Source organism: Heterodontus francisci, chromosome 41 (genome assembly GCF_036365525.1).
Source record: "Heterodontus francisci isolate sHetFra1 chromosome 41, sHetFra1.hap1, whole genome shotgun sequence".
NCBI classification, from domain to species: Eukaryota; Metazoa; Chordata; class Chondrichthyes; order Heterodontiformes; family Heterodontidae; genus Heterodontus; species Heterodontus francisci.
Window position 1 is genome coordinate 19,967,752 of NC_090411.1, and position 12,647 is coordinate 19,980,398.

At 43.8% G+C, this 12,647-nt stretch overlaps 1 protein-coding gene across 1 annotated transcript in view; it reads left to right on the forward strand.

Moving 5' to 3' along the window:
• The window catches only part of tefa (TEF transcription factor, PAR bZIP family member a), a 44,354-nt gene extending 32,527 nt beyond the window's left edge, over positions 1-11,827 (forward strand). Inside the window, exons 3-5 of the mRNA XM_068019433.1 lie at positions 285-505; positions 3,427-3,638; positions 4,819-11,827. Of these exons, the coding sequence (XP_067875534.1) occupies positions 285-505; positions 3,427-3,638; positions 4,819-4,840 (455 nt within the window). The 3' untranslated portion in view covers positions 4,841-11,827. The remainder of the gene's footprint in view (positions 1-284; positions 506-3,426; positions 3,639-4,818) is intronic.
• The last annotated feature ends 820 nt before the right edge of the window (positions 11,828-12,647 follow it).

Below are 12,647 nucleotides of genomic sequence, written 5' to 3' on the forward strand. Positions count from 1 at the left end.
TAAAATTAATCATCACTGTAACCGTGGAATGAATTGGTTGTTTCTTTCAGTTAACCTCATGATGTGCGTGAGCACAAATGGCTGTTGTCATAAGTTGCTTTTAGTTACTTAAGCTGTTTTCTGAATGTTTGTGTAAGATCAATCCAATGTGAAATGGAGTGGACTAAAGAATCTTGTATTTATAATCAACAAATCATCCCTGTTTTTTTTTTAATGATTTAAAGATTTGAAAGGTGTTTTTTATATAATGGATCTGTCAGTCCCTATGCTGTCTCACATTCTAGATACAAATGGGAATAATTCTGAACGGAAAACTCCAAACTCTGACCTGGAATCGATTGATGTTCTGGTGAACTTTGAACCAGACCCTACTGACCTGGTGCTGTCCAGCGTTCCCGGGGGAGAGCTGTTCAATCCTCGTAAGGCCAAGTTCAGTGATGAAGAACTGAAACCGCAGCCAATGATTAAAAAAGCTAAAAAGATCTACGTTCCAACTGAGCAAAAGGTACCTGTCTGCTGTAGCCTTAAAATGAAACTCTGCAGGGCTCTCATTAAGCTGTTCTTGCTCCACACTTATCACTCCATTTTCACAAGTTGATTCCTGGGAGCCAAGAGCTTTTGAACTGATTGTTCCACAATGGCCAAGTAGGTTTGCTCACTGAGTAGCTGAGACACACAAACTAGAAGTTTGATTGGTGCTCTGTGCTGAGTTACATAATCTTATCTAATCAAGAGTGTAGGGATGGTACAGTTGACCTCAATGCCTCTGAACTAAAGAGATAGAGAATTGCTACTGTTACAGTGACCCCCCCCACCCCCCGCAACCAACCCCAGATAGTGTGTGGGTATTGGGTGAGGACAGGATCAGGTCCAGCGTAAGGCCAGTGCAGTTTAATAACCTGCCTATATTAAATGTCTTGATGGCATGACTCCGGTGGAGGAGGGTGCGAGCGCCTATGCAATAGTACTTTCAGGAGAGAATAGGAGAAAATTGGGAGAGGAAGCACTGTTGAAATCAGCTGTGCAGTCTCTGTCAATAGCTCTGTCTCCTGCTCGATTGCTCTTTCGTGCTCCCTCTGTCTCGCACTGTCGCACTATTTCGCACACTATCTATCTATTGGGTTGGATTGTGATTCTGAAATGCTTTGAAAATCTTGATATTAATCAGTATTGCCTCAAAGACACTATATGGGGGTGTTTTATAAAACATACACACACACACACACACACACACACATTTTGGGCTCGTAGTCTTGAATTTCTCAACCTTCTACTCAACTGGTTTATCTAGGAAGATAGGAAATAGGAGCAGGAGTGGGCCATTTGGCCCCTCAAGCCTGCTGCCCCATTCAACTAGATCATGGCTGATCTACCTCAATGCCATTTTCCTGCACTATTCCCATAGACCTTGATGTTTTTAATATTTCAAAATCTGTCGATCTCTGTCTTGAACATACTCAATGACTGAGCCTCCACAGCCCTCTGGGATAGAGAATTCCACCAATTCACTACCCTTCAGGTGAAGAAATTCCTCCTCATCTCAGTCCTAAATGGCCTACCTCATTCTGAGACTCTGTCCTCTGTTTCTAGACCCCCCGCTCCTCCCCCCAATCCAGGGGAAACCTACATCAACCCTGTTGAGCCCTGTAAAAAAGAAAAATGTGTATGTTTGAATGAGATCACCTCTCGTTCTTCTAAACTCTGTGGAGAATACAGGCCCAGTCTCCTCAATCTCTCCTCATAGGATAATCCTGCCATCCCAGGAATCAATCTGGTGATCCTTTTGTTGCACTTCCTCTATGGCAAGTATATCCTTCCTTAGGTAAGGAGACCAAAACTGTACGCAATACTCCAGGTGCAGTGTCTCCAAGGCTCTATACAATTGCATCAAGACTCCTGTACTCAAATCCTCTTGCAATAAAGTCCAACGTACCATTTGCCTTTCTAATTGCTTGCTCAGCTGCATGTTAGTTTTCAGTGACTTATGAACAAGGACACCCAGGTAGGTCCCTTTACACATCAACACCTCCCAATCTTTCACCATTTAAGAAATACTCTGCATTTCTGTTCCTCCTACCAAAGTGGATAACTTCACATTTTTCCACATTATATGCCATCTGCCATGTTCGTGCCCCCTCACTTAGCTATCTAAATCTCCTTTCAGCCTCTTTGCATTCTCCTCACAACTCACATTAGATTTGCATCCTCAGCAAACTTGGAAATATTACATTTGGTCCCCATGTCCAAATCATTGATATAGATTATGAATATGTGGGGCCCAAGCAATGATCCTTGCGGTACCCCATTAGTCACAGCCTGCCGACCTGCGAATGACCTATTTATTCCTACTCTGTTTTCTGTCCGTTAACTAATTCTCAATCTAATTCAGAACAGAATGGGGGTGGGGTGGAGCCTATTTGAATCCTGAAACTTGCTGACCACTGTCAAAAGCTGAGGCTGGAAGGAAGGGCTGTTTATGTTTCAAGTCCTTGGCAGCTACACAGATACTTCAGTTTGGCCTCATTGATCAGTGGGAATGTGGCCTGGATCACTGTACACTCCTGATGTAGGGTGTTGGAGACTGGGAAATGCATGGTGAGAAGTGGTGAATAAAAGTTTCAAAACTTTTCCTATCTGCTAGTTCTGTATTTCCCCCTCTGCCTAATCTCTTAATGCTGCTGACACTTGGTAACAAGGTTTTTGTGCATGAACCAGCAGTTTTCCAGTGCCTTGCCCAGATGGCCATTTTCTACGTGTGAGCCTTAGTAGTGAGCGTTTGTGGGGTGGATGACCGGGAGTGGGGAGGGAGAGGGACATGACAATCAAACCCAGCCTGGCATCTTCCACAATGTCTTGCAGCGACACTCGCTCAATAATAATCGGGAGCATTTCCCCTCTTCTTCCTCCTTCCTTCTCAGTGCAGGGGTACTGAGATGAGGTGTAATCAATGCCTGAGATAATTTTAAACAGATCAGGAACTCAATCTGCGATCTTGCTGCTGGCTCTGTACCACAATAAACAGCTATGTCTACCCACTGAGCAATGGTAACTTATGGCGCTATATAAATGCAAGTTTTTTTTTTCTGTCACCTGGGGTAGCAGTTAGGATACTACCATTGGTGCCCTGGGGTTGGTAAAGGAGAAAAAAAATCAGCCAAGGTTCTTGTTCCTGATTTATTATCGAGTGACCACCCCGTCTGCAGGTTGAGCATGTGTGTTGTGAGGTGCCCTTTTGTGGTTTCAAAGCCTGTTAGTACAGTCTTGTGATGCGACACAAGAAACGGACATGTGTGAAGTGCTGGCAGGTTACCGAAAAACAGTCGGCACTTTTTTAAGGAAAGGAGAATTTTTTTTTCAAAAAGAAACAAACTTAGAAAAATGGCCCAGGGATAGTGTCATCCTGTAATATTATGTTCTGTTTTTAAGGATGATCGATACTGGACAAGGCGCAAGAAGAACAATGTGGCAGCAAAGCGTTCGCGAGATGCCCGGAGACTGAAGGAGAATCAGATCACAGTGCGAGCAGCCTTCCTGGAGAAGGAAAACTCTGCCCTGAGGCTGGAGGTGGTTGAGCTGCGCAAGGAGGTGGCACGGTACAAGAGCGTCATCTCCAAATATGAAGCCAAATATCAAGCCCTGTAAGAAAACTTCAGCTCTAGTGGTGGGGTTGGGGGCGACCGGTGGTGGTGGTTTTGGGGGGGGGGAGAAACGTGACTGTAAAAGTATTCCCACTAAAGGGACAGTACCTTTCAAAAGAATACTGCCTGCTCTTCTCAGTCACCCCCTCACCCCCCTAAAAAACAAGATGAATGGCTTTTAAATTGAACAGTCAGGTGTATTCATGGAGCATTTATCCTCATTTCCCCCAAAGTTCTATCGGTATGAATAAATTGCAATAAATCTTCCAGCCTTTTTGAGATGAATATCAGGATCCACTTGTTCAAGTGGACATTAACACTTAACGGGGAGATTGTAGGGTTTGATTTTTGGAGGGATGAGGTTAAATTGGCCAGGAGTTGCTGTCATCGAAACCCATTCTTTGTGGAGTACCGGGCTTCTTCTACAGACATGTTCGTGCTGTAGGAGCTTGGGCTATGACCTTTTCAATATACATGTCTCAAAAAAACTACAATGAGTCCTTTCAAAAGAGAAAATAAGAACAATAGAAGCCTGCTCTGCCATTCAGTAAGATCATGGCTGATCTTCTGCATTAACTTCACATTCCTGCCCTATCCCCATATTCCTTGGTCCCCGTAAGTGTCCAAAAATTGAGACTGATGGAGTTTGGCTCTGTATGATCTGATTACTTATCCTGGCAATTTATTTCCGTCCTTCCCACGTTTGGGTCTTCCCCAAGCTGCATACAGTATGTATCAAGCTAGATCACCACCAGTGCTGTTCTGAAACCAGCACAAGAGCAGCTCTGAAGCTTCCCCATTGTAGTACAGTCGAATGAGGGGCACAAGCTCTCTTCAGACCCTGGCACCGAGGTGTTTTTAAAAAAATTACTTTGCACTATTAATGGCCCTCAAATCCCCACCTGCCAAATGGCTCTGATGGGATAACCTCTAAGCAGTGGGGTAGATTGAGATCTTCCTATAAATGGGCCAGAGAGCCAAACCAATTGGTATCGCAACAGGCTCATTGCAGGTTCTAACTTTTAAATTTTTTTTCTTCCTTTTTTAAAAAAAATCAAGTTGTAACACAATATATTAACTTTGGCAATTTAGAGGTGTGGGAGGGCTTTGAAGTGGAATTTCGACTTATTAATGTATGTGACTAGTGGCATTGACATTACCTTGTCCCCTTTATTTTAAGTTATCCATGGGACTTGGAATGATTCAACTAAGATTATTTTCTCCCCTCTGGAATGGACAGAAAAAACCCATTGAGGCAAATGATATAAGCAAGTAGAAACCAGCTTTTAAAAGTCTTTGTAATCTGAATGTGTTGCTCTGTGAGGAGTGCATTGTATCATTTATACTTTCGGTCCTTTTATTCCTATCTCTTATCCCCAGTTCTACCTCCATTTCTTTTGGGCTGCAGGGCTCTCAGTTGCTTTCAGTGTGGGTCAGCATTTAAACCGCCCGATACCCTCTGGGATTTTCAGCATTTGCGGCTCAAGGTGCAATAGGATACATTTTATTTCGTGTCTTTTAAAAAATCATTCCCCTCTGGTTTGAATCCAATGTCCTTCTTCCTCCCCTCCCCTTTTTACAAACAAAACCTTAGTAAGTTAATGATTATGATCCAGTAGAATACAGAAAACACTCAACCTTGCATTGAATGAGATCTCCTCCTCCTTTAACCATCTAGTGATTTCAAAAGAAAATAAATCATTTTTTTTTTAAACAAGCCTTTCAATCTTGCAGTGCGAAGGCAGCAAGTTGCTTGCAGTCTATTCAGGAGCTGTAGCAGCGACTAAAAATCTTGCACAGATTATTGAACGGATCGATTTTTGCTTTATTTTGTTTGAAATGTAGGTTTTAAGCTTGGCTTTTAGACTAAAATAATGTTTGCATTACCCAGCATCAGGATGCAGTTTCTTTTTAATGGCCTTTTACATAGATGATTTGTAATTGACATACTAGCCGATCTCCCGTGACCTTGCATGCAGAGTCATCACCCAAGTGAAGCAGGGTCAGAGGGCAAGGGCCAATTGGATCAGGGCACAAAGATGTAATATGTTTGCCATTTTTAATGTCATAAATTCTGTCCTTTTTATATTTCCATTATTCACATTACAGTGGAGACTGCCTATGTAAATATGACGAATGAGAAGTTGTGTTAAACTTGTACTGAACCTCGGCTAGACCACACTTCGAATACTGTGCACACTTCTGGTCTCCATATTATAATCATACAGAGGTACTGGAGAAGATGCAAGAAAGATTCACAAGGATGATACAAGAACTGAGAGGTTATACTTACCAGGAAAGGCTGAATAGGCTGGGGCTCTTTCCTCTAGAAAATAGTAGGCTGAGGGAGGTCTTTAAAATTATGAAGGGGTTCAATAGGGTAGACAGAGAAGATGTTTCCACTTGTGGAGGAGACCAAAACCAGGGGTCGTAAATATAAGATGTTCACTAATAAATCCATAAGGAGACACAAGTGGTTAGAATTTGAGACTTTCTACCACAAGGAGTAGTTGAGGCGAATAGCATAGATGTCTTTGAGGGGATGCCAGATAAACTCATGAGGGAGAAAGGAATAGAAGGATTTGCTTTTGTTAGTGTCTAATCCATTGCCACTTCTCTTCCAGGAAGAAGTTCTGCTCTTCTGTCCGGGATTTCCGTCTGCCTCTTTTACCTTATTAATTTTCATTGCTTTCTGTTTCGCTTCTCATGTTTGATCAGGTATCCACCAAAACTTTCTTTCCTCAGCGACTGATTCCACTTGGATTACAACTGAATTTCCATTCTTCATTTTTCGGATCCACCCATTGTTGGATGTCTTCAAGATATTCGCTGTTCTTCGCACCAATGCTCTCATTGCATCCTGAGTCCCCACTCAATACCGTGCACCACCACATGCACACACTCAATCTCACTTTTCAGCAGCTGTGTGGGGGATACAGCTCACTGTATCTCAAAATTATCCTCATCCACAGTTCCGTTACATCCTTCGTCTCATCCGACGCTTCAACAAAAATCATTCTTTCTTCCTTTCAGTTGTCCAGGATCACAAGCTTCAACTCATGGATACCAACACCCCTCCTGATCCTCCTTTCTCTTCATTTTCATCTGACCGCCATCCCTTCTGCCAATCTCACCTTTTGCTATGTTTTCAAGATCCTCGCAGATGTCAAACAATTAGTCTTCAGCAAAGGCCTCGGCTTCATCCCCTTGCACCCCACCTCAATGAATTTAGAACTCGCCACAGCACTGAACTTTTCTTCCTTCACCTCTGCGCCCAGTTCTTTGGCCAGGAGTTCTTCCCCCACACAGCAGACCCTTTCCCCAATCTTTGGAATTCTTGTTCCACCTGGGCCACTCCCTCTGGCTCTTACCCTTTCTAGATCTTTTCATTAGGAACTGCGAGCGTGACATCAACTGCCTCAATTTCTCTGTTCCCCTCATTCAGTCTAACCTATCTCCCTCTGAACTTGCAGCACTTCATTCTCTCAGGTCCAACCCTAACATTGTCATTAAACCTGCTGACAAGGATGGTGCTATCGTCTGGCGAACTGACCTCTACCTTGCGAAGGCCAAACACTACTTCTGACACCACCGCCTACCTCCCCGAATCATGACCCTACCATCGCACATCAAGCCATTGTTTCCAGGAATATAACTGACTTCATCTCCTCTGGAGATTGTCCCTCCAACCTCATAGTCCCCCCAAACCCCGCACAGCCCGCTTCTGCTTCCTTCGCAAGATCCACGAACAGGACTGCCCTGGTAGACCCGTTGTTTCAGCCCCTGCAGAACTTATTTCTTCCAAGTTTTTTTTCCCGTCGACATCTGAGACTGTACCAATGCCCTCCACCATTTTAACAGATTTGCTCTCTGCTTCTTCCTTGGACTGAGGCCCAGCCAGACCCCATTCACCACCACCCTGCTCTGCCTGGCTGAGCTTGTTCTCACATTTAACAACAACAACTTCAACTCCACTCCCATCCACCATATGGTGTTGCTGTGGGATATGTGGATATTCCTTGTTCCAATCTACTCTGGGGGCCCCCCCCCTCCCCCTCTCCTCTCCTCTCTCTCTTTTCTCTGGTACACTGATGACTGTATTGGTGCCATTTCCTGTTCTCGCCCCGAACTTGAAAATGTAATCAACGTTGCTTCCAATTTCCACTCTTTCCTCACTTTCACATGGGCCATCTTTGACTCTTTCCTTCTCTGTCTTAATTTCTGGGGATAGGCTATCGACCAATATCCACTATAAACCCACAGATTCTCATAGCTATCTTGATAACACTTCCTCCCACCCTGCTTCCTGTAAGGTCTTTATTCCATTCTTCCAGTTTCTCCTACTCCGTCGCACCTGTTCTGATGACACCATCTTCTATACCAGTGCTTCCGATCATTTCTTTATTCCTCAACTGAGGATTCCCTTTCACTGTGGTTAACAGGGCTCTTGACTGTACCCATTCTATTTCCTGTTTCTGCTCACACCCTTTCCCCGTCTCCGAGAACCACTATCGGGTTCTCATTTTCCACCCTACCAACCTCCACATTCAATGGATCATCCTCCACTATTTCTTCCACTTCCAGCTAGATGCCACTACCAAACACATCTTCCCTTCCTCTTTTAGCCTTCCGAAGGAACTGTTCCCTCTGCAATGCCCTTCCCACAGCACCTTCCCGTTCCATCACATGAGATGCAACACCTGCCATTTTACTTCCTCCTTTCTCACCATCCAAGGCCCCAAACACGCCTTCCAGTGAAGCAGCGATCTACTTGTACTACTTTCAGTTTAGTATATTGTACTCGCTGCTCACGGCCTTCTGGGCTCCATGCTGAGTTCAGTAATTTCATAGCTTCACCTCTGCCCCCATTTTTTCCAGACAGCAGCTGTTGGTGATGGTTTTGCTATTCCCATTTACACCTCCTCTAGACCCATCTTTTGTTTTCTCATTACCATCCCCCTTTTGCCTTGCACCATCATCCCATTTGTCTTTTAATCTCTCCTGCCTGTCGCCCTGTCACAGACCTTCCCTTTTGTTCTTTCCTCCCCTCCCCCTTTCGCTGCCTCTGTACTTGCTTAAAACCTGTTACATCTTGAACTTCGAGTTCTGATGAAAGACCTGAAACATTAACTCTCTGTTTCTCTCTCCACAGATGCTGCCTGATCTGAGTATTTCCAGCTTTTTCTGTTTTTATTTAGGAGAATATGCTGATAGGGTGGGGAAGGAGGCTCGCATAGAGCATAAACACTGGTATGGACTAGTTGAGCCAAGTGGCCTGTTTCTATGCTGTAGATTCTATGCACTGCAAAAACCACTGGTAGGAAAGTGTATTTTTGTGACCAATTTACATCTGCAGTTTTCATATTAAATTCCTGCATTCACATTTATAATAGAATAAGTTGACGTGAATGCATGTGGAAGAATTTTTGTGGAAAATTTGTGTGGCATGTACTGGGATGGCCTAGGTTATAGGAGATCTGATTCTAAAATATCTGTATTAATCAGGATGGGAAGAGCTTGAATCCCAAAAAAAATCCTTTTTTTTTCTCTTTTTTAGAAAGGAGTTTTTGCAATGATGAACTAAATTAAGCCGACATGAAAACTTGTTTCACTTTTTGGCCTGTTTTCATGTGTTGATGCACGGAACATCAACATCCCCACATTAGGGTTGCCAACCCTCCTGGATTGCCCTGGAATCTCCAAAAAGTGTAGATTAATCTCCAGAACATTGCTGTGAGCAACACCTTGGAGAGAAATCATAGTACATTAAAGAAAATTGCATATTTTAAATTTTAAATATTGAAGATGGTGGGTGGTCAAGAAAGGCTGTTTTGCTAATGTTCAAGATTAATCCTATTGGGTAACAGTTTGCTCCTTTTACTCCCTGGAGTAGGGAGATAATGAAGGACAGACCAATGGCGGGAGTGTGGGTGTGGGATGGTTTGAGGTGGGAGGTCATGTTATGAAGCCTCCAGGATTCCATCTAACCGGACTTGGCAACCCTACCTCACAGAGAGCACTCGAGTCTCCCGCCATATGTTTGATTGCAACACTCTTCAAAGGGAATCCCACCCATGCTTTCAGTGGCTGTTTTGGATGGTTGGCCATTGATCCTGTGTACGAAAGAGGCCAGACCTCTCTGAAATGTATCCAGACCAGTAAAACGCTGGGTTTGCACCCCAAGTCAGGTGAGCTACTGAAAAATAAAAGGTGGGCCTGAATGAGGGACCCTTCCTTCATCAGCCCTTTTCTGCCACTGTAACTGTATTGTTCAGATTGTCACAACTGTAAATGTGGTTGGGGGCGAACCCATTCTGGACCTGCTGCTGGATCTAGTGGTCAATAGCAACTGTAAACTTGACAACTTAAAAAGCTGATTTAAGCCATGTGGTTGTATTTAACATGTTAAAAGAAAAACGGTGGTGATGTAGTACTCCACCCCTTGCTGCAGGTTTACTTTGCTCAATAACTTTAACAGCTTGCTCGAATGAAATACTGTGTGTTTAATCAAATATATATATATCTTGTATATGGAACCTCTATGTTCTGGCACTACCACTGCTATGTAATTAGATTTTATGTGGATCAGTTATATAGACCGTCAACATAGAAAACATTTTATTTCAGGGATGTTACAAAACTGAATCATCGTGGTTCTCTGCCTCTTTAGTTATTCAATGTTATTGGACAGCTTAAATCTTTGATGCTTAAAGAGTGCTAATTTTTAAACTTCAAGACTAGTGGTGAGAATGGGTTTAAAATATCCTCCTTCTCAGGTGCCCTGATTCATGCATTAGTTTAGCTGCAGCTCAGTCACATTACTAGTTAAGCTTGAGGGTGGCGGTTCTGTGTTTTAAGCAGCAGCCTCATACTGCGACCCCACCGCCCCCCCACCCCCCAAAGGGATCAGTCTGTAAAGACGGTCACAGGCTCCCTGTCGGTGCTGATTCAGCCAATCTGAGATAAGGAGCTACAACTGGCCCCTGCATCCGTGGGTTAGAAGAGGAATAAAATCAGGCTCCCCCACCCAACCCCTCTCTCATGATCCCTCTCTCCTGAACCCTGCTGACAAGTGCACGCGTGGATGTCAAGTGAGGGTAGTGTCAGTTATGGCTTTGATCCCCTCCTAAGACTGAATAGCCTGGTGACACTTGCTGTTTAAGCTCACTTTTTGTATAGGTTTATTAGAACTTCAACACAAGGCAGCAAATACAGGAGGAGGAAGGGTAAAATACTTTCTCAGTATCGGGAGTTGTACGTTGGTATATTGTATTTGTGCATCAGGACTAGGGGTTTTGCTGGGTTTGACATTGCCTTTCCTCAAGAGATACGTTTAAAATGTCCTCTCTAGGCAGCCGTGCTCTTGTTTCTATTGTGGTTGTCTGGGAAGTGAATGTTCAGGACAGACAGTTAACCAGACAAGTCCTGGGCTGCCCAAGTGCCATTTTGGCTTGAGTGAGTCACTGGGTAAAGTGGTATTGGAACTGAGGGCTGCACTGACCTTTCACCTCTGGGTCCTGGGGTCAAATCCACACTCCTGTCACTGGCTGAGAAATTAATTTGCTGTTTGCATCCAGTTCTTAACTGCGCGCATGTCACAGCACAAAACTGGCCTTCATTTTGTGCGAACACGCAGTCACGCACCGGCTGCTTGACAGGAAGTTGGTGTGTTAGTTCTGAGGCACGTTGCTGCAGTAAAGATGAGTTTTTCTCTGCATCAGACTGACTTGCGAGCTTTTATTGCTGACACTGGGTGCCTGAGATGGAATGTGTTCCAATTCTCAGCACTTGCGTGACTGAACATAAAAACTCATGGATAAAGTTTGTAACCGTGTCCAAAAGTGCTATGTTCCACTTGGCTAGTGCGAGATTAGAGTGTGTGCCAAGGTAGTTTGGTTAACTTGCACTGTCTGCAGGCTGTGGCTGCCTTACCTTCCTGACCCAGGGAAGATTTGATGAAGGGAGGGGTCCCTGAGGGAGAGGGAAAGTAGTTTTAAGAAAACCAAGTCTTGGTTTTTGAAACTGGATCAGATCTGGTGCACAATGTGTATATTTTAAACCCTGTGATCTCTTAAACCAGTATCTGTATAAAATGTAAATTCTAGCTGTTACTAATGTGTAAAATTTTAAAAAGTCTATTTTTGATTCTGTTTGTTCTTTGTAGAACAATAAATGATTTTAAAACCTCACTCTTTCTTTCCTGTTTTTAATCTACATACACTTATAAAAATATACACTGGTCTCTTTATTCATTCATGGGATGTGGGCGTCGCTGGTAAGGCCAGCAGTAATTGCCCTTGAGAAGGTGATGGTGAGCTGCTTTCTTGAACCGCTGCAGTCCATCTGGTGTAGGTACACTGTTAGGAAGGGAGTTCCAGGATTTTGACCCAGCGACAGTGCAGGAACGATGATATATTTCCAAGTCAGGATGATGTGTAACTTGCTGGTGGTGGCGTTCCCATGCATCGGCTGACCTTGTTCTTCTATGTGGTAGAGGTGTGTGCTTGGGAGGTGCACCTTGGTGAGTTGCATTCATGGGAGCTGTTCTAATGTCGGTGGGTCCTGTTCCTGCTGCTATCAAAGCTTATGGGCGAGGTATCCCTATTACTCCATTTGAGGTGATTTTATATCAGGACTTACTTTGAACTACTCCATTTAGACTGCTTTTCCCTTTTTAACTTTGCTGTCCTTCCACCCCTGTCTAGATTGGGCTCCACTGTTTAAAGTTGGCAATGTTCCACAACACTCATTGCTGGCGAAACTTGTGCAACCCTGGCAGCACTCCCTTCCTGGTCTTGAAAGCCAGGTGTGAACTGTAAACTGCGAGATGTTTACTGCACAGACTCCGCCTTGTAGAAGCATCAAAACGTTCCTCTGCTTTTAACTGGTGGAGTGTGTGTTGTGCACTGAATAGGTTTCATAACATTTTTCTGATGCTTTTTTGGAATGGCTGAATTAAAATCCTTTTATGGATTGCCTGCTTCATGTAGAAACACCACAAGTAAAACA